The 21,913-nt window shown below is 42.0% G+C and overlaps 2 protein-coding genes across 2 annotated transcripts; one reads left to right on the plus strand and one right to left on the minus strand.

Moving 5' to 3' along the window:
• Window positions 1-2,897: 2,897 nt before the first annotated feature.
• On the minus strand, window positions 2,898-8,431 carry c4h1orf131 (chromosome 4 C1orf131 homolog). The gene is made up of 9 exons (XM_040125011.1): window positions 8,179-8,431; window positions 6,812-6,997; window positions 6,498-6,598; window positions 5,135-5,194; window positions 4,703-4,798; window positions 4,480-4,566; window positions 3,915-3,949; window positions 3,468-3,597; window positions 2,898-3,256 (listed from the first exon to the last, which is right to left on the minus strand). The coding sequence occupies exons 1-8, from the start codon at window positions 8,255-8,257 to the stop codon at window positions 3,468-3,470; spliced, it is 774 nt and encodes a 257-aa protein (XP_039980945.1). The 5' UTR covers window positions 8,258-8,431; the 3' UTR covers window positions 2,898-3,256.
• A 58-nt stretch (window positions 8,432-8,489) lies between these two features.
• Window positions 8,490-20,458, plus strand: gnpat (glyceronephosphate O-acyltransferase). Its single transcript, XM_040125010.1, has 17 exons — window positions 8,490-8,603; window positions 10,315-10,506; window positions 10,973-11,149; window positions 11,245-11,374; window positions 11,643-11,770; window positions 12,064-12,139; window positions 12,391-12,542; window positions 12,718-12,848; window positions 13,390-13,640; window positions 14,499-14,597; window positions 15,384-15,554; window positions 16,003-16,082; window positions 16,208-16,348; window positions 16,674-16,773; window positions 16,870-16,963; window positions 17,465-17,526; window positions 17,632-20,458. Exons 1-17 carry the CDS (start codon window positions 8,580-8,582, stop codon window positions 17,673-17,675), a joined length of 2,052 nt encoding a protein of 683 aa, XP_039980944.1. The 5' UTR covers window positions 8,490-8,579; the 3' UTR covers window positions 17,676-20,458.
• Window positions 20,459-21,913: the final 1,455 nt, after the last annotated feature.

Genomic DNA, 21,913 nt, shown 5'->3' on the forward strand with positions numbered 1-21,913 from the left:
AAAGCCAACCGCTATGACAGCTCACCCTCTGCTGTTCAATGGTTGCAACAACAGGATTAATGTATTTCCCATCTAGTCCTGTTGCTGCACATTAGCCAAGTGTATTTTCATACCTTTAATGGATGACGTTTTTTTTTTTTTTTTTTTAACTGTCAGCCAAACATTTTTTCTTACGGGCTGTCAGAATTTCTCTGTAAGTGTTACATCTCGCACTGTAACTATCTCATAATATTCAAACATTTAATCAGGGACATTTACATTTAAAAAAAAAAAACCTTATAATAATGATGATTATTTATTCCACATATCATATCACACTTGTAAAACTGTTTCTGTAAAACTCTCAGTTCAAAACAAACTCTGAATATACCATATGACTGAACAGAAATGCAGTACAACAGAAAACGACAAAAGGTATTTCATGCTGGAATGCTGGTCTATTTTCAATACAACACCTCTTTTAAAATAATTGAGTTATTAGTAGAGTTGTAAACTAAGGAAGTATCTTTTAATATTTGTGTTGTTTTTCTTCTATTTAATGAATGAACTACTACTGAAGAATAATGACTGAGCCTTTTTGGGAGATGGGGATGGGATTATATATTTATTTATCATTCACAGCTGTTACCTAGAATGTTAAATCTGTGACACTTACGTCCTAGAATAGCAAACCGCAGGTATCTTGCGCTACTTTTAAGTCTGCAGCAAGCCCACCTTGCTTAACTAGCCTTTTCCACCTGATTATACATTCAACTTAAATGGGAAAGATTATCTTAAAGTGGCCATAATCAATATTTTTAATAACAATGGATGAAATGACTTTGTGTAATGTAATGCAGAAGCTGCCGCAGAATCCACAAAGAATCACCGGACTCTGCAGTCCCTCTCTGCTCTACTGAGAATTTTTGGCGTCCTTTAGCTCATTGTTTTGGTTTTCTGACCCACAACAACTTTTCAACTTTACACTAGATGCTAAACACTAGACAGACAAAGTTGGTGACTGACTGATGAAAAAAGGAGTATTTAGTGACTAAAAAGCCAAGTATATCCCTCAGGATTTGGTGGCGACCAAAAACAGAGCAAAAAGGAAAGTTAATATTGGACTTACATTCCTCTGATGGACAAAACAGATCTCCAAATAAATGCTAATATTGCTCCTTGTCTGCTTAGTGTGTAAAGAGGCAGATGTTCACCAAAAAGTTTGCCAAATCGACTTAAGAGGTGATGTGTTTTTTCCACTGCCCCCAAGAAATTCATATGTACATATATATATATACATGTGTATATATATATGTACATATGAATTTCAAGTGGCATCTCAAGAATTGCTGAAGACAAGAGTTTTTATATTTTCCAGCAGCAAACTTACATTTACCATCTTTCCCATATGACATGAATGCAGCATTAGTGTAAAAGCAAGGATTTGAACCAGTTTCTTGCGACCCAGAAACCACATCTATCTGCCAAAGGGGGAATATGCCAGCTACCATCTAAGGGCTACAGTTGAATCATGTGAGGCTTTCTGGCTGTTCAGTTCTACCATACTCAGCTTTCCCCTCTGACGGTCCTCCCACCTGCCACACCAGAGGAGAAACCTGCCCCGAGGTTGACTTTTCTGTAACCAGGAATAGATCTTAGGCCCACAATCAAAGTGAGACATCTACCAAGTAATCAGGAAAATCCTTTTTTTTCCCCTTTAATTCTGCAAGTCTGGATGATACGGGGTAACATGTCTGCAGCTATGTTGATGTCAAAATGGCACAGAGGAAATCGTGACTGGTGGGAATAAAACCTTATCCAGCAGAGGTTTAGGAAGTCATAGAGTTTATCAGGTAATATGGGGTTACAACTTTTCTTTTCCTCTCTACACGCTTTATCAAAGCAATGCTTTATTTGACAGATACAGATAAAAATCACATTTAAAATGATTCACTTGTAGTCACTCCTGTCTAGATGTGGTATTGTATGGCATGTCCCTTTACCCCACACTTACCCAACCCTCGAATGTGACATATTTTATTAATTTAACCTCAACATATGGTGCTGGGAAAAAAGCATGTCACTGCTGTTATGAGTTATTTAACTTAAAAAAAAAAAAAAAAAAAAAAGCACAGCAGAGGGAAAATAAATCTATAAAGTATGTAAATATATTTAATTATATATTTATTTTCTTTTGTATGATGCCATATTTAATTTGTTCAGTATAACAGTTGAGTGGCTACTGATTATATATACTGTCTATGGTTGACTGCCAAGGGTTGCAGGTCGAAAGAGGCCTGCCGGCTACAAAATCTCCTCAACACAAAACCGTTTTTCCTACAGCTTGAAACGTGTGACGTGCCGCCGATAGGCTTCGTACTTCCTCACGCTCTCCCGTCTGAAACGTATAAATGACACGAAAAGCTGCTTCATGAAAACAGTGCGGGAATCTGTGACCTCACCCAGCCGCACACTGCCAGACCACAGGTCTTGTTTCGTCCATGTCACCATCCATCGACATTTATGTTTTTTTTTACCGTTAACAAAACGGAATGAACTGGTTTCTGGAAAGACTTGATGTTTACACCTGGAACACAGCTTCTCGAGGCTTTTGAGAAGTAACGTACACAAGGAATAATTAGGGAGAAATACAATCAATGCCAAGACCATTCTGCTTTGTCATGGTCCAGTTCCAGCGTTTTATGTGTATTTTTCATGAAAACATCTGCCAGGACTTTACTTGTGTGTACAATGTTTTTTTTTTTTTTAATATTCACCTCCATCTGTCCTGTTATGATCCCCTCTTCCTGCCAATGTAAATGTTTTGTACGACTAAATGTTTTGTATATGAATAATGCATTGTAACTGCATAATTTTAAAACCTTGACAGTGTAAAAACACCAGAAACACAAAAGGTCTTCTCTTTTTTTTGGTCATTTATAAAAACAAAATAAATGAGTTGTGATGGAATATGATTCAACGGAGTCTCAAGTTTCATGCATTAATGTGCTGCCACGGTGGACGGTCAGGGGTCCACTTTGGAGATTTATAAATTGGATTTGTGACTCAGCAGTCTGTCACCAGCAACGCTATCCCATATTTCACTGCAGGCCGGTGACATGTTGTCAGGAAATCAGCCTTACAGGTCACATCGTAATCGGCTCGCATCCATTTCCTCCTCATAACACGCTTGGCTGCAAACAGTCCGGCAGTGAGTTGCCAATTCTTCCTCCGGTCTGCTGATATTTTTCCCGTCATGGAAGTTTTAATCACTCAGCTACAAACATAAGCAAACACATTTGAATCAGGGACCACATTCGCTCCCATTAACCATCATTTCAAGACGTCTGACCTCAGCTTCAGTCCTTAACTTGTTCCACTTGTACAATTAACCCTAAACTACAGTGAGGACAACTACGTGTTCTGACTTTGGATTTCCACATCTTTCAGTCTCTCTTAGGACATTTAGTACAAGTAAAAGAACAAACCTATCTGCCTCCCTTGTTGCCTTTGATTTTCTGGATCTCCTTGGAGCTCAGGATCAGCATGCCGTTCTTGAAGCGCCCCACCTGACCTGAGAGGGCAGACCCAGAACCGGAGGACGCCTTTTTCTTGTCCCTGGTGGGGACGGCAGCACAGGGAAATACAGGATTCAACCACTGAGACGCGACAAAAGAGCCTGCATAAAGTCTGTAAACTGGGATTTCTTTTACGCTAAATCTTGGACGTTGTTAGACAAAACACTAGTGCTGTTTTTTTACGATGAATTGTTAAAGGATGTATCCTGCATTTAAGGCCAGCTTAGATCATGATGGTTATGTAATATATTATGAGGATATCAGTATACAGGGACACCTGAGAGAAACTGTTTGCCAACATGTAAACCTGAGCCTTCGACTCCAGCTTTTTGAGGGAAATGTTTACAGTTCACCAACCTTTGATTATTCTGCTTCTTCTTTTTCTTCAGGTCCTACAGGGCAGGTAAACATGGTTAGAATCAGAATTACAGCATATATTTTTGATTGCCATTTTATAAAGTGTATCTTTTAAATAATTAAATGGAAATGAATCACTGGTCTGAAATTATAATTCCCATAACCTTTTAAATAACAAGCTAACGACATACACTCAGCTGCCAGTTAGTGTTTTCTTGAAACTGTAGTTTATATTGCTTCGTCCACCCCATTAATATCGACGAGGGGTAGACCACGTTACAGAAACGCCTCCGTGTATAATGAAACTCACTTCAACATCACCACAAACTACATCCCCCAAAATAACCGCACAGTTGAATCGACACCTCTCGGACACATTTTCCTTTCAACAATACAACCTCCACGAAGGGAGGATTTATTGCAGGACCGTTGTAATAGACCGCATTAGCTTTAGCTAAGTGTACCTAATAAAGTGGCACCTGAGCGTGTATCTAGTATGTATGTAAAACTGAAAAGACCCTAGCCATTGATTACACTTTAAACCGACTGTAGGCGCAGGTCTTACCGGCTGAACCTCCTCCTTTGCTTTCTGCTTCTTTTCTTTGATCTGCTGCTGCAGCACCTTGTAGTTCACATAGTCCTTCTTAGGAGGCTGATCAAGAGACAACGTTAAGTCAATGAGTTGGACACTCAGCTACTTGAAAGGCTGCTTTACAGAAGAACCCAACGGCGCGATGCCGAGGACGTGTACAGAACTTTAGAAAAACGCAGTCAAGTGTTTGCCTTACTGCGGCTCCCAGCATGATGGCTCTGTCCTGCTCAAAAACCCGCTGCTGCTCCTTCTTATAGCCCGTGATTCCAAACCGATGGACCTCCAGACGAGCCTGATGTGAACATACACGAATACAGTACAAGGCTTTGTCACAGAGATTAGATGAATGGGCTAAACGTAAGGCAACTACATTAATTCAGTGTACAACCATCTATGGTCACATACAAAAATCACAAAATAACTATTTCTACTGAACGAGACAGGAATCAAATGAAGCCATGAGAACAATCAGTTTACAACCCTGAAAGTTTACTGTCGAAACGATGTTTGTTCATAAACCTGTTAGATTAAATTGGCTTTTGAACATCATCAATATAAATGTTGCACTTAACATCAAAAAGAAAATAAATAAATAAATAAATAAAGTAGGTTGTATTAAAATTGTCACCTTTTCGAAATTGATTTCTTCTAGCTGGTTGCTTTGCTTCTCCTCCGTCACCTGAAGGGCCTTGAAATAAGGACAGCGCGGACCCAGAGGCAGCACAGACAAGAGGAGAGGGAACGTGAAATTAATAGGGGGGTGAAAAGAAGATCGTAGACAGTGAAGGCAGAGGAGGTTAGGTAAGGTTTCAAAATGTCTTAGGGAAAACAGGTTTTCAGAACGAAAAAAGTGCTGCACTTGCACAAATATATTCCTCTTCAATTTACTGGATGCTACAGTTCCTCAGCTTCACTTCTTTCATCTACTCTTCCTTTGATCAAAAACTGTTGCTGTTGTTTGCTTGACGGCCACCGTTTCATCCTGTAAAACAACATCCCGTGTGCGATAACAAAACTTCCCTTTGTGCTGCGTATATATTCAGCAGATTTATCACCAAATCTTACTGGTGACAGACAACGTAAAATACGGTGCAAGAGACTGACAATTTTCTCGGCACAGACGGGAACAAGATTTTTAGGACCAGATCATTTAAATTCAATCACCTCATCCGTCACACTGTTTCCTGCTGTCTTACGTATTTTTTTATGAACATGTTATCCGAAAACGACATTTTAGAGAGGAAAAACTGAGGTCTCCGAGTGAACTGACCTCTGTATGACGCAGGCTGGCACAAACCGTCCAATTTTGCAAATGTGGTATAATGAAACTCTTGCACAAGGGTGTACATTATCTTAATTTTCCAAGACTGTGACCGTGGAAGACACCCACTTGACTTGATTAACTCAGACAGCTGAAGACACATCTTCACTTCAGGCAGAAAAGGCCTCTATCACTTATATCGGAGGCACTATAGGAATGAATCTCTTAGGGGCTCCTTTGAACAGCAGGACTGATCACACCAAGCAAAACTCGTTCTAATGTTCATATAGGCAGCTAACAGCTGTTTTAGGACAGACTTCAAAATTGTGAACCTATCTTTGAGGCGTCTGAACCCTCCTTCAAGGGCGCAGACGTGAGTTGACGAAAAGCAGAATGATTTTTTAGCTTCATGAGCACACCATACAACGTAACAAGACAGAAAAAAACAAAGTACGGTAAAACAGTGTGTTCAGCCAGAAGGATCAGTAAAGACTTCTCTGAATTAAGTTTTTAACAGGGACACAGGGTAGGGAAATACAGCAATTCTTAGATCTTTACTACTAGCGGGACCAGAAAATGCACAGTTACTCTACCACAGAACAGGCCATATTGTTACCTGAATCAATAATCATTTATCCATCATATCATCAGCCTAAGTTGAACTTTGTCAGCCTCATCTGTCCTTTTATAAAAGAGGTCTACGGACTAAGCTAGAGCAGCTCTGACTTACAGGTATTTTGTCTGCGGCTGGTGTCTGCTTGGTCCTCGGTTTCTTTCTGGGGTCTTGAAATGTCACTACCTCCACCTGGTTCATCTGCCGTACGGTTGGACCTGAGTAAGACGTGATGCATTACACCAATTAGAAAAGGAGGGGTGGAGAAATGCGTGCTGGAGGACGGGAGGCTTAAACTCCAATATGTCATTTCAGATTATCTGAGAAATCTTCGTATGATTCCTGGAAACAACACGAGTCGGTGGAGAACATGAAAAGTCTCTATCACATGTGAGCGGTGTTGTTACACAGCTTGTGGCCATGCTGCCTACCTGTTTGCCTGCTCTTTGGTTGTTGCTGCTGCTGCTGGTGTCCAGTATCAGCATATGCTGCTCTGTGGTCTTCCCTGTCACTGCGAACATCCTTGACTGTAGTGAAATCTTCCTCCTCCTCCTCACATTGTTTTCGTTTTTTCCTCTTCTGAGACTTGAGCTTCTTTTCCGATGCCGGTCCATCACCTGCACCGTTAGCCAACGACATGAGCGTGAAATGAATCTGATGTCAGATGTCAACATTTGTCTCTGCATTTACACATAATGTAATACATACAATCTAAGCAATGAGTTTCCACTTTATTAACTACAGCTAGATAAGACCAATGCAGTCTAATAACACAACAATCCTCCAATAAATCCTAGCCTTTCTTCAAATGCTCGTGCATCGTTATTTTTTGTTACACATAATTACAAATTCACAACTATTATTCATTGGGTGGGGGAAACTCTGCTTTGGGGCTGCGTGGCAGCCAGTGGCCCCGGGAAACACTGCACGGATCGTGGGAAGAACTGATTCCACTAAATCATCAGCAAATTCTGGACGCCACTGAAGAGAGCCCGGCATCTACAACAGGTCTCTGATCCAGTGCAAACCACCAAATCCATCGTGAACTACTCTCGGAACTTGGAGCGATCTGCAGGAGGAGTGAGCCAAAAAGTCATTAATCAAGATTAGAAAAACTTTCAGCTGCTACAAAAAGCGTTTGCAAAACTGAGATGTACTAAGTACTGACTTACTAGACTGCCCAAACATTTGTACATACCAAAGGTACTGTTTATTTTTATCTATTTTATGTTTTTTGTGCATTTTTTAAGTTTATGAAATAAAAAGTAACTACGTTAACATTTGAAAAGAGCCTATTTTTATTGTCCGTTTGCTGCGGGAGTTGTATTTATTCTTTTCGCCTGAAAAAATAGACCAAAATATATTCTTTTCCTAGGATAGCTCCAACCTTCGACTGTTGCATGTGTGCTCACTTGATACACGGATTTCACTTTCCGTTGTGCACCTTAAATTGTCAGACGTTGCTCTTTGGAAGCATTGGGTAAAAGTGTCACCCACTTTTCAGGACGTCGCATCCATTCATAATCACCTTCAAAGATATCATTTGACAAAAAAAGGACTCACTTCGACTGAATGTTTCTGTGATGTATTATAGGATCCATGTCGGGGAATAGGCTAATTTAAGGCATAGCTAACGGCCCGGCTGCTTTGACTAAGCTAACGCACAGGCTAAGTGAAGCAACGAAGACATTATTCCCATTTTAACAGTAATATCTTGCTGGCAGATGGTAAAACGAGTCAGAGACAAGGAACAGTAGCTAGTAAAGCTAGCCACATGGCTAACTAACGTTACACTTACCAATGTCATAGAACTTGTCCAAAAACTGTTCAAGAGACAGACAATCCCCGTCTTCTCTTCCGTTTGTCTTTGAGTTCATGTTAAGCTAATTGTACGAGCAGGTTCACAAGAAAATACAGAGAGGAGCAACAACAACAACATAAAAAAAAGCCGCTACCGGCAGCTCTCCGGACGACAACAAACCGTGAAGGCACATGGGACACACGGTCCGGGCTGGTCCTTCCTGGCTACCGTAGGTGCGGATATGCCACGGATATGCTAGTTTACACGCCCGTGTGAGGTTCTGCTGTTGCTTTTTAGCAACCGCAGGTGTTATAACAAGAGGCAGAGCCTCACACTTATTCGTGCAGGTGTAACCTCACTGGATGCGGCGTCTATGTGCTTACGAAGAGTGATAAAGCATGGCATCCAAAGCTATTTACTCGGTATGTATGCTTCGCTTTTTGCCGGGCGGCTAAGCCAACTTAGCTCTCCCGCTGTAGCTCCGGCACTATTTGACATTTGACACTTGACATTGCCATTCAAACTGGCGAGTGCCCAGTTCATTACTTGAGCAGCAAACAAGGCTTTTCCGGACACACTGTTCCGTCCGGTGGCCGATGCGGAAAAATCACGCGCCTTAAAAAAAATCAGCCGAGTTGTCTGCTCAGCGCCGGTGCTTCCACCGCCAGACGCGGTTGTTTTGCAGTCTCCATTTTACACTGTGGCAACTTGCAATACGTTTCGTTTCACAGCCCGTTTCTCTCCTCCTCTATCTCTCGTACCGGCGTGCCGCTCTTAGAGTTTTCCTCTGCAAGAGTGCGGGATTTCCTATCGGTGTTTTTTTTTTGTGTGTGTGTGTGTGTGTGTGTGTGTGTGTTTTGCGGTTCTCCACAACGCAGCTGCTTCAACAATGGTTTGCCTCCCCGAAAACGGAACCCTGCAGCGTTTCACGACGCTGGCCCCACCACCACCACCCTCGCTGCCTGGCTCTGACTTCTACCCTGCTGTGGTGGAAATGAACTTAAGTGCATTTAGTCAAGAGGAAGAGGACGGGCGGTTTCGTTTGCATGGCACCTTTTTTTTTTCAGAGCTAAACCCCCGATCTGCTTTATATCAAAGTGTGGAATTAGTATTCCACTTAAGTGCAGCTGCGAGGCGTCGATTGACCTCATTTTGGAGGAAGTGGTTAGAGGCGCTGTTATGTTGACAGGTGTTTCTATTATTTCGTCCACCCCCGTTTATGTCGAGTGAGGGTGGGGGGGCAATAACAGAAAACCCCTCCGCGCATCAAACAGTACAGTTCAGCTCTACAGAGATAACACAGCCGAATCGGCAGCCCTCTAAAACAATTTCAGTACAAAACTGAATTATTTGTTTATAATTTATAATTGTTTATAATTATTTATTCTAACTTCCGTGAAGGGAAGATTTCCTGCAGGTCTGTTTCATTAGACCACATCAGCTTTAGCTGGTTTTACCTGCCAAATGCGCATCCTTCTGTTCCACCACACGTCAGAGGGAAATATTGTCCTTTTGACTCCACTCCAGTAATCACCTGTTACTTTCATAGGATCCGACGTCCAAAATGTTCAACAGGTAAGTCGTGAGGTGTTGTCACGGATGAAACTGCAGCTCTGTAAAACCTCAGAAAATAGGGAGAAGGTAACGTCCTAATTTCCCAGAGACCGAGGTGATGCTTTCAAATGGCTCTTGGTATTTGACCCTGTAGTCCGAAACACAAAGATACTCAGTTTTTTCTGCAACGTAAAAGTGGAAAAACCTCACACCGGAGAAGCTGGAACCATTAAATGATTGGGATTTTTTTTTTTTTTAAAGCAAATCATAGACATACACAACTCATGGACTCTCAAAATAGCTGCATATTATTTTTCTGCCGATCAACTAGTCAATCGACCAACTAAATTTCAGCTCTTAAAATAAAAAACTTCTGGTTTCACAGATTTTACTGCGACACCAGGTTTTTTCCAGATCTGAAGTGAACGCTGGAGTGCAGAACATAATCCGTACCTTTATGGCTTTAGTCACTGCTTGGTTCGCTGAAATTCATCAACAAAAAAGGCATATTCAGGTATTTCGTGCTTACAGTGGCTGTACACGTATTTGTGACACAGCGTGATGTTTTCTTTTATCTAGCATACAGACCCTATGCTGAAGAAAAGAGATGACTTTGAGGACATTCTGGAGGAGAGGAGGAACTCCAGCGACCTTAGATACGCGCTCAGATGCTACACTCCCGTTCTCTACAAAGGAGTGTCCCCCTGCAAAGCCGGCACGCTGAAGACCATGGTGCTCCAGTGCGACCAGCTACGCTACGTCGTCAGTCAGGTAGAACAGCTGTGGTTATTTCACGGACCTCTGCTCAGTGCACAAGTGGTTGCAAGATTAAACTCAAAACTTGGCAGGTTAGATAAGAGGAGTTCTTATGCAGTAGCTTTTTTTTTTTTTTTTTTAAAGCTTTGTGCAAGCCACAGTATCAACTTTGACATGGTTTATTTATCAGCTTACAGCGAAACAAGGTCATTCCGTAGTAATGATGGTGGGTTTGATGTTATTTAATTACATGAGTTTCGAAAAAGTCGTTCTTAAAACTACTGCGAACACTCAGTTGACAAAGTACAAAGTTTTCCTTTCTGAGTTTCAGACAGTTAAATTCCGATCAAGAGGTTTAGAAAAAATTATCAAATACATTTACAAGATTCAAAAAACTTTACAACTTGTTTTTTTTTTTTTTTTTTGAACAATCTGTACTTATTACTATTGTAGAGTGTAATATTTCATTTTGAATTTAAAGGTGTCGAAAGAGACAGGCAGGGCCTTTGATGACGTCCAGGAGGAGGCCTCGGCCATCTTGGAGGAGATGGCCCACCGCCTGCAGCTCAGCACCGTTCGCTTCTTCGCCTTCACACTCAGCAAAGTCTTTAAAACCTTGTTCAGGAGCATCTGTGTCAATGAAGAGGGCATCCAGAGGGTGAGTGCACACGCAACCCGAACACGAACGACGCTATTGAGATGCCTGACGCGCACACACACAGACACCTAACCTGTGGTATGCATCGTAATTAGCTCCAACAGGCCATTCAGGAGCACCCGGTAGTCCTACTACCCAGTCACCGCAGCTACATGGACTTCCTGTTGATGTCATACATCCTGTACACCTACGACCTGGCTCTACCTGTCATTGCTGCCGGCATGGGTAAACATGGGAAAGAACACGAGATATATGCTGAGTTACCAGTTTATTAAGTACACACACACACACACACACACACACACACACACATGCCTTAAATAGGAGTGGTGTTGTGGACTGCAATGTACCGAAAAGGTGTTTCTGGTGTTTTGTCCACCCCAAATTTACATTCACGAGGAGGACAGAATGTTAGAAACACCTCATTATAATGCACTTCAGTGACACACCATCACTATTTGCACAGGAAATGAAAGTGATTCTTTCCCTGTAGATTTCATGGGGATGAAGTTTATTGGGGAGATGCTGCGGATGTCCGGAGCTTTCTTCATCCGGCGGTCGTTTGGTGGGGACAAGCTGTACTGGGCCGTCTTTTCAGAATACGTCAAGACCATGCTTAAGGTGAGGACCCCCCACCCCACCCCACACACACACACACACACAGTCTTTTTGTTATTGGGATTTTTTTTCCCTAAGGTTCGGGAGTAGTGAGTAGTGGCCATCTTAGTTTTTGAAAGCCCTGTTCTGCAATTATTGCACAGCGCTCTGTGAAAAGAGAGTGAAAACAGTCCATAAAACTTCTGTGATATGAATGTTGATTTCTGTTTTTTATAGATGCAAAGCTTTGGAAGACATTTAACACTAACTTTTTTTATTGTTTTTTTGTTTGTTTTGTTTTTGTTTTTTAACTCCAGAATGGATTTGCTCCAGTTGAATTTTTCCTAGAAGGGACCAGAAGCCGAACGTGCAAGTCCTTGACTCCAAAGTTAGGTAAGGAACAAAAAAAAAAAACAACAGTTATCTCTCATCTGTAGATCAGATACTGTGTTTTGCTTCTCTATATTTTCTCTTGCCAGTGCAGTTTCTTATTAAAACATACAGTATATATCGAGGGTCTAAATAAATTGTACAGTAAGTGAATGCCGGCATCATTACTATTTAGCAAAGTGAGGTGCAACCCATTCTCACTGCTCTGAGACATTGCAGTGTTTTTCTTCATTTTATTCTTTGCCGTCCTCCAGGTCTGTTAAATATAGTGATGGATCCGTTCCTTAAAGGGGAAGTGTTCGATGTTAGCTTGGTCCCGGTCAGTATCAGCTACGAGAGGATCTTGGAGGAGGCACTCTATGCCAGAGAACTGCTGGGTGTACCCAAACCCAAAGAGTCCACTTCAGTGAGTCACCTAAACGTCGGGCCTGTTTATACAGTGTGACGGGAACGTCAGTGTAAAAAATTAACAATAAGGTGTTGAAATCAAAAGTAATATTTTTTTGCAGCCTAGAAAAAGCCGGTATGTATTTTACTAAGGTGTGGACTGCTTCCCCTCGTCCCCGCTCTCGCCTTCGTAGGGTCTGTTTAAGGCCAGGAAGGTCCTCAGTGAAGACTACGGCAGTATCCATGTGTACTTTGGTCAGCCGGTGTCCGTCAGAAGTTTAGCCGAGGGCAGAGTTAACCGCTGCCAGTTCAACCTGATACCAAGGTACGGTAAATACCAACATTGAATTATCTGCGGGGTATAAAGGGATATACTGCATCTGCTGTAGTTACTGAATTAAATACTGTTAAATGTTGAGTTGCTCCATTAGTAAAGCTTTTTTTTTTTTGGGGGGGGGGGGCCAGTAGTCCTCAGCTAACTCAAGTAATTGGAGCTACTGTACGTTCAAACTACATTATGAGTTGTGTGTTGTGAGTCTGCGTTAGTCTTAATCCACAACTAAAAATCATCACTCTGTTAATCTGTTAGTCTGTTAATTCGTTGACATTTCCGAACCAAATTTTTGAGCGTCTGTGGTTGAAGTTGCTCCGTTTGCTTAGTGTTCACAAGTCAAAATGTCCTCGATCAGATTACATCTCGATTAAATGCGTTTCTACTGTAAATGCAGTCCTGTCATGTGGATTTGACAAACCCACGTGAAACAGTGGGTCGTGATAGTTTTCTCCACAGGCTTCCTACAGAACAGGATGCTAATTAAAAAAAACAAAAAAAACACATTGACTGACGGTAAGCTTTGTATCTCCAGACACATCCCCAACAGGCCTAGTGGGGACATCCACAGCTTTGTGAATGACTCGGCCTACAGGCTGGTCCGGGCCCAGGAGGAGAACATGGTCCTGAAGCCGTGGGTCCTTCTGGCCTCCCTGCTGCTCCAGAACCACCACCAGAGCCGGGCGTCGGGGCAGAACCAGGGGGTGGCCCTGGATGAGCTGACTGAACAAGCTGTGTGGCTCAGAGATCTTTCCCGACAGTACGGAGCCTTCCTCCACTGGCCTGGTCAGTATGAGCCTGCCCCCCCCGCTTTCAGCAGATTCAGCGTTATCACGTTGCTACTGAAGACTCTGTGTACTCAAGTGTTCTGACCAACAAAAGGCCTCTGTGGAAAATCAAATGTGGTGTTTGATCATGTCGTTGGGGCGTGTTAAAGGGGCATCATACAATCTCGGTATATACTAAACTAGAGGCAGGCCAGTACTGAATTTGTGAGGCTGAGACAAAAAAAAAAACCTAATAACCTTTTTTAAACGCATAAATACGACATAAATGGTGAGGATGCCCCAAGGCATGATATTCAACAGCCGAACAATAAACTTGAACGGCGCATTTTGTACTGTAAAATTTACCGGAATTAGAATGATCATAAATACTAAAAACAAGAATACAAAACTTGAAATACATTGTTTTGTTACGCGTTTTTTAACCTCTTTTAAAAGGCACAGTCAAGAGACCAAGGCACATTCATGTAGCATGTAGAAATTCAGTTTCTTCAACATGCTGTGGGGCATAACGTTACAGTTGCATCTGTTTGTAGACTGACTCTTTGTTTTATGTTTTTTTTTTTTTTTTTTTAACACAATAACTCAAGAACCAAAAAGGATGCCAGCTTAAACGTTAAACCACAGGTCCGTTACGTGGAGTAAATGAAGTTCGCTAATCGGACTTAGATCACGGCCCTCGTGTGACACCGCACGTCATGGTGGCTGTGATTATATGGCAAGAGTTCGGCAGCACAAGTGCCTCGTCGTTTTACATACTACTGACATTCTTCTATGGTGGTAGATCCAGTAACCGCTCCTTTATCCCTTTCTTCTTCTCTTCCCCATCTATTCCGACTTTTTTGTCCCTCTCAATCAGACCACATTCCTCCATCAGAAGTGGTCTCCTCCAGTCTTTCCCTTCATCGGGGTCTGGTGAAGATCTCTGAGGGCAGAGTCCAGCTGGCGTTGGAACAAAGTTTGTATTTATTCGTTTGACTCTCTTGTCTTGATTTTTTTGCACGTTCATATTTTTTTTTTGTATTCCTTGTTATATCAACACAATCTGACCAAGTTAAGGTACTTAGTGAATTCCAGGCATCCAACTGTCACTTACTCACAGAGCAACTTACAGTCCGGTACAAACTGTGTTGGGGATATTTTTCTGGGAGCGTTGACTGATCATTTTAAAGAAGTGTGCTTAAAAAAACTTAAAACATTGCAGCTGTGCTAAGAAAATGTCCAAGAAAAAGATAAGAGGCTGTGCTTTTCATATAAATACATTTTGATCTTTTGAAGGCCAGATGTATGTGTAAAAACACGACTGTGGCCATAAACGACGGGAGAAAAGCAGTGCGATTGATGTTTTTGCTAAATTGTCTTTGGTATCAATTCCATGTTAACTTAGACTTTTTATCCACAAACGCAGATTTCGTCAAATTTCCTAAGCTTTTGGGCTCCATTTAATTTTAACAGCCTGGAAAACAACTCTGGACGTGTCTGCTTTACTCGGAAAAAGTAATCAGTCACTGTGAATGACAGGCCAGATGTTTTTGGTATTTGTAAATTTGAGGCCACCTAAGACATTCTGCTTAGGACAGGACATCAATCAGACAAAAATGAAAGACAGCCGTTACATAACTACAGCTTCTACTTACTTCTTTTTTAGATTATCCACAGTGATGTGAAACAAAAACGCAAATGCAAAGAAATGATAAAAAACTGTTTTTGCCATCTTCTGACTACAAATCTTGTCTTGATGCAGGACAAGCGGGGCCAGGGGAGCCTGGCAGCGCTGTTACCCCCGAGGAGGAGCTCTTGAGCCAGGCAGTCATCTTACTCTCCTCTGCCTCCTACAGGAACCAGGCACTGCACGTCTTCCTCCGACCGGCGCTGCTGGCCTCGGCCATCCACACCGCCTCCTCCAGCAAGAAACGTAAGACCGACACTGCTGTTCACACCTGCTGCTCTCTGCTTCTGCTCGGTCATTAGGCGAAGGTAGAAAAACCACCGAGTCAATAGTTCTGATGTTATAGTTTCACAAACACTTTCTGGAATCTGTCTGTTGGAAGGAACCCTCTTGAACTATGTTTGTAACAGAAAGTGGGATGAATGTCCTTCGCAACCAGGAAAGAGTAGGTGAATTTCTAGCGTAAATATGTGAAACTTTTAACTTTTGAAAAAAGGGTGTGTTCTGCCGGTTTTAACCTCAGGAAATAAGGACCTCAAACTCCTAACTAAAATTGCTCTTGGAAGGAACGTCGTGCCACCTGAGCACACCCGTTTTTCAGCATATTTTACGCTAGAGGGCCAGCTCAGAATCTGCTGGATAAACATCAGACACTTCAAATGCTGCGGCATGTCAATCATTATGTGTCTTCCAGAGGAGGTCTTTAACAGCTTCAGCTTCATCAGAAACATGTTCTCCAACGAGTTCATCCTCTGTCCCGGAGCTACAGTGCAGGTGAGGGAACGTCACAACGCTGTTGTGCCTGAAGTAAAACTTTAAATGTCGGCTCAATGTGGGAAGTTGACACTGACACATACAGTGTGGTTTTTATCTTTCGCTCGTGTTTCTGTGTCTCGTAGGACTTTGAGGAGGCCTGTTACCTCCTGGCGAAGACCGGAGCTCTGCAGGTTACCCAGCAGGAGGTTCTGGTGACGGAAAGGGGACAAAGAACACTGGTCTTCCTCACCAGTATGCTAGATCCCTTCCTACAAGGATACCAGGTGAGGTAGACACACACACAGCGTGGTTTTGAAAATGTTGGCTGTGTCATGTTTTCGCGTGCAGAAGTGTGCACATCAAAGCCTGAATTTAGGCCGGGTGCAGGAAGGCGGATTTAATGAAGGAGTATTTGCCACACATTATTAATAAGCTCCTGGACTCTATTCGACATGAAAAGAGGCAACAATTTCTTCTGTTTCAATGTTTTATCAGGCTTGATGAAGACCTGGTCTTTAGTAAAGGTGTGTCTGTGTATAACAGCTGATTTCCCCTAGAGGGAGCTGTCAACACAGCGATAACCGTGATAGGTGCGTGTGTGTGTCCCAGGTGGTGTGCAGGTTCCTGTGTGAAGAGGCCACCGAGGCGCTGACAGAAAAACAGTTTATTCCTGCCGTCCGGAAGTTCATCATCAAACATCTTCTAGCAGGTTTCTTTTTTCTTTTTTTTGCCTCTGTCTGTGTTCTCACCTCAGCTCTCGATGAAATGTTCTAACTGTCAGTTGTTTTCTGTGTGTGTTATCCAGGTAGACTGAGATACACTGAGGTGCTGTCGTCCGACCTCCAGAAGAACGCCCTGGCAGCCCTGCTCAGGCTCGGGGCAGTACGGAAGATCAAGGGGTATGTTGGTTTTGATCGTCCTTGTGTCCCTGGTTGGCTGAAGCAAGAACCAGCAACACTCCAGTGACAGTTATGCAGCAATGTCACTTGGCAAAAACATCCTCTGGAAAAGACTAGAATCCCTAAATAATTAAAAATCACACATCTGGCATGTGAAGGATGTATGTTGAGTTATTGACTGTCTAAATTAGGGAATTTTATCAGTGTGGTCATAGTGGTCATATTCAGTATATCATGATGGACATGACTGGACTTTTAGTTATTCTTCCATTACTGAATGACATTAAGTTTTGAATTTTGAGCTGCTTTGTTCAGTGTTTTTTTTTTTTTTTGAGTTGTCGAACTAAAAAAACAGTTGTTGCATTAACTGGTCGTGGGAAGGGAGTTGCTGTCCTGCCGACATTTGTATCAAGTCAAGTCCATTTTAATGTATCGGGCCAAAAAAAACAGAAGCGTGTTTGGTGCTGAGAGTAACGGCGCACTTCAATGTGTTTACCTCAGAGCGGAGCCGGGCACTTTAAAGGTCAACAAGGTGATGGTGAACTCACTGGAAGACACTCTGGGTAAGAAACGAGCTGTCAGTCGGAGCCCAAACGCGCAGCAGGATTAATCAGTGTTTTGGATCTCGCCAGGTCTTTGAAACGTCTCAAATGTGTCTGTTTGTCCAGGAGGAAAACTCCCCACTCAGAAAGCCGTCGTCGCTCGCCTCTAACTCAGCGCCCGGGGACTGAGAGGGTTCGAGTCTCCGGGTGGTACAGTACGCGTCGGCCCGCCTTATCACGGAGGAAGTCCAACCAAACTGCTTTCTATGAGAGGTGGAGCTAAAGCCATCTGGAGACAGCGCAACCCCTTTTCCTTCCTTTTCCTTTTTCTTTGATTTCTCTCTCTTCTCCCCTCACCTCCCTTTTCAAAATGCCTTTTTCTTCGTAAGAATCTTCTATTGAAAATCTTTTATACACGAACATAAAAACCAGATGAAGAGTAAGGTCTTTGAGGGTATATCGCTTTTGGCTCTTTCTGAATAACTAATCTTTTGTAGCTTTGTGAAACTTCTGAATGTGCCAACTCCACTCAGGGTAGTGGCCATTTTCCATTAATGCATTTGACATGGATCCTCTCTAACGCACAGCATGGCTTTTCTCTTTGTGTTATTCTCACTGTACTCTTTCATCTAAGCTTCAGTTTGTCTCACCTTATCTTGAGCACTTTAATGAATGAATTCATGCAATGTGGTGTGGACCTGTATCCTAACTGTCTTTTGGTGCACTGTTTTCTCTTTTTTTCCTCATTTTTTCAGGGTTATTTTGTGAATCTAAAGTTGCTAAAACGGATGGATAAGAGAGTTTGATTCTGGTTTAAAAAAAATATATATATATCAATTTTTTTTTTTTTTTTTAATATATTTGAGGGGAACTTGCCACAAACGCAAGGCCTACTTCAGAAATAGCTTGTACCAGGTGTCATTGTTCGCAGGCCTTTTGCCAACACTCCGTGCCGCACGGACAAGCAGCACGTTCGTCTTTGTTTACACAGTAGAGATAATGCTACAAGTCTAATGGCAGTGTCACGTAGTTGCCAAACTCCGGTTGAGATTTGCAGTTAGTTCCACTGAAGCACTTCCAGCTACACCAAAGGAATACGTTTTTGTTGAATATTTGTTCACAGGTGGGAATAATTTTAAATGTTTTCTCATGTACTCAAGTGTAGAATAGCGAATGAAGTTGGTTCATATTTACCAAGGTTTTTTTCTTGTTTTTGTTTTTTTTGAAGTCAGGATAAATGCAAAGGTTGTTTAGTATTCAACCTTTATTTATATTCAAAGAAGTGATACACACCTCATATGATTTTGTACAAGGGGAGGAAGATAATAAAGGAAAACCGGAGCAGTAACTAACACAGAGACTCTCAGAGGAACAATGCTAATAAAATGTCACTGAGGCAGAAGGAGTGTGAGACGTACCGCGCTCACGGGTAATTCTTCTTTTAAGACTCAGGATTACTTACTTAGCCGACACATTGTTCAGAGGAGTGTAGTTTTTAATCAAAGTTTCCAAATTAAAACTGCAGTAGTTTAAAACCCCTTATATTGAGGCTATTTATTTGGAAGCTCACTAGCAGTGCAGTCCTGTTACCTTGAAATCCCATCTCAGTGTCAGCAGGCAGATCGAGTTTTACTGATACAAGCCGAGCTGCTCAGGAGGCGGGAAAAAGTCTAATTGGCTGAGTAAAACCTCACGGCCAAACCGGCCACGGGTTCTCTGGCACTTTACCTGCAGTTTTGATAAGAATATAGGTCCAATTTTGGTTAACGGACCATTATTCCTGCCTTCCAAGTAAGGCAGGGCAGGGTCTGGAAATTTTTTGACACTGGTGCCATTGTGATAATAACACAATACATTTTTGAAAATTCTTCTCTTTCGGGAACATGAACATGTTCCTCTACAAAAACCCCTATTTCTGTGTAGCGAAATAAGACAAATTTCTTGAATGCGTCATTTTAAAATTTGTCTCAACACAAAGCAGCCATACAAGAGCTCTAACTACTCTGACGAATTAACATGTAGTCTAGAATTTAAAAGGGGAAAACAAAGGTTTCAATCGGGAAATGTTTTGAGTACTTGACAACGGTTGTTACTTTTGCTTGGTACTCAAAAGGATTGAGATTTGATAGCGAACCCCACCCCCCACACGGCAGCGTTCACATGGGATAACTGGCAAACCTCCCAGATCCGTCGAAAACTTGCGTTGAAAGCGCCGAAGATTGTCCTCAAAACTGCAGGAATCTCAGAAGCCTAACTCCCAACACTTCTGTTAAAATGTTAAAACCAATCTGAGCTTTCTGAAGTACTGTGTTTTCAGTAGTTTCACACACCAATACTCAGTGAACAGGTGTCATTGAAATAAATAATCATCTGTTTTTTGTTGATCATCCCAAATGTTCCTGTAAAAACATAAGCTAATTATATGAGGGGAGGTAGCTAATACGACTCTGATGTTCCTCCAACCAACTATTAAAAAAACAGTATCCATACTAAGTTGTTTACCTTGAGGTTTAGCTTATTTTCTATTTTGAAACTAGCCAAGCTTTCCTATGAAGACTTTCACTCCAAAACCATAAATTACCACATATTTTTAAAAACTGCTACCTCTGTCTTCTTTGATCGCCAAAATTTGCTAGATACTCAACTTGTTCGCTTTTGAAACTCGAAGGACCTGTTCTTAGGCTTCACTCGACACCATAGCAGCTCTGCATCTGAGAAATCTTTGTCGACGCGTCATCCAAAGTGCAAGTCTACAGTTTGACTGTATCTGTGGTTAAATTGTCTTTTTTTTTTTTTTTCAGCAGCTTTTATATAATGTCTAAATATTTGACGTGTGTGTGCGTGCGTGTGCGCGCCACATTCATGCAAATAATTATGTGTGTGTGTGTTGGGTGACGCCTTTTAGTACTGAGTATACAGGCTGATGAAATACAAGAGCATGTTAATAAAGTGTTTTGAGATAAAAATCATCGCCCAGATTTTGACTCTCTTGTAGATAAACTCGAGCGACGACAACATGATCAGATGAATTAAAATTCACTCCATCATCCTCTTAACATCCATCTTACATCTGAGATGCACTGTTTGATCTTATTTGATTAAAACATGAAGTGATCGTATTTGATCGTGCTGATGTGCTTACATGCATTAACAGAGTAAGAAGTAGAGATTTCTTTAACTTCACGGCTTCTTTCTCCTTGGGAGTGTTGAGCCAAATCACTTCGGCTACAGATTTGCGTGGCTCTCAGCGGTCACTGAATTTTCATAGGTTGCTGACGAAACAGAAAAAGTTGGAACGCGATTGATTCCATCCCCAACTCTCTGGGACTCCGCTACAGAACAGCAGCCCCCGATGCTGGCGGGGACGCTGTGTCTCGCTCAGGAAAAAAATCCAGCACGGCAGGTATTTCAGTGAGCACGGATTTGGTGATTTGCAGATGTGGCGACTGCCCTCATTCCTCGAGAAGGGTCCAGGAGATCCCAGTGCTTACACAAAAGGTTTCTCAATTAAATCTTAAACCCAGACTGAAACTCTACTAAATTTGTTTAAGTCTAGATGCTTAAGTAAGATAAAGCTATTGTTTCAACAGCATTTAAATGACTTTATTTAAACCTTAATTCATTTTTTTTTTTTTGCCACTTGTAGTCCGTGCAACAAGCTGCAAACATAACACCGACACACAATCACCATAAACTTGCCATCAAGCATACACAGAGCAACAGTAGCATTCTTTTGGGGTTTTGTTACTGGCCTCCCAAATAATGCAAGCTCAATATTCACTCTCCTTTCAGCTTTGTTTTGGTCGCCACCAACTCCCGGAGGAAATGTCTGCCTCTTTGAGAGCAGCGTGAGCAAATCAAATCAACCGGTGAAGCTGCGGACCAAAAAACCAAAACAATACGCTGAAAGGCGCCATAAATCTCCATAAATCTGAGGCTCGCAGACTCGGGTGATCGGTTTTTGTGGGTTTATCACTACAAGCAACACTTTCCACGTTGTACTTATTCGCTTCATCCATTGTTAAGGTAAGAACATTGATATCAGAGCAGCTTTAAATGTGAAGCAGGTCCGAGCTACACATTGAAATACTGCCATTGAAATGGTGACAGTTATATGTACCCTGGACAGTTTAAAAAAAAAAAAAAAAAACTTCCAACATTTCAATCAAATTTAGCCCAGTCTTAACTTCATCATCATCGTCATCGTGTCTTTTGACCAGCAAATTACCAGAACCATGGTTACTGGGTATTTAGCAATACAGGGTGCAGCCCTGGATCCTCGGAGTCAGTGCTGGTTTGTCTACATCAGTGGTTTTTCAGACCTTTGTTGAGGCTCGTGACTCCTTAGCGGTTCAGCCAAAGACTGAGGTTTTCCCGCTCACTCTGTTTCTTTTTAACATTTTTTAAA

The sequence above is a fragment of the Xiphias gladius genome, chromosome 4 (genome assembly GCF_016859285.1).
Source record: "Xiphias gladius isolate SHS-SW01 ecotype Sanya breed wild chromosome 4, ASM1685928v1, whole genome shotgun sequence".
NCBI classification, from domain to species: Eukaryota; Metazoa; Chordata; class Actinopteri; order Istiophoriformes; family Xiphiidae; genus Xiphias; species Xiphias gladius.

Bases quoted from the DNA above. Each gene is read 5' to 3' on its own strand.
- c4h1orf131 (XM_040125011.1), bottom strand. From the start codon at position 8,257: ATGAACTCAAAGACAAACGGAAGAGAAGACGGGGATTGTCTGTCTCTT. The intron at 6,998-8,178 runs GTAAGTGTAACG...CTAACGGTGCAG, and splicing joins GGACAAGTTCTATGACATTG to GTGATGGACCGGCATCGGAA. The intron at 6,599-6,811 runs GTAGGCAGCATG...CGTCTTACTCAG, and splicing joins ACCAAAGAGCAGGCAAACAG to GTCCAACCGTACGGCAGATG.
- gnpat (XM_040125010.1), top strand. From the start codon at position 8,580: ATGGCATCCAAAGCTATTTACTCG. The intron at 10,507-10,972 runs GTAGAACAGCTG...TTGAATTTAAAG, and splicing joins TACGCTACGTCGTCAGTCAG to GTGTCGAAAGAGACAGGCAG. The intron at 16,083-16,207 runs GTGAGGGAACGT...TGTGTCTCGTAG, and splicing joins GTCCCGGAGCTACAGTGCAG to GACTTTGAGGAGGCCTGTTA.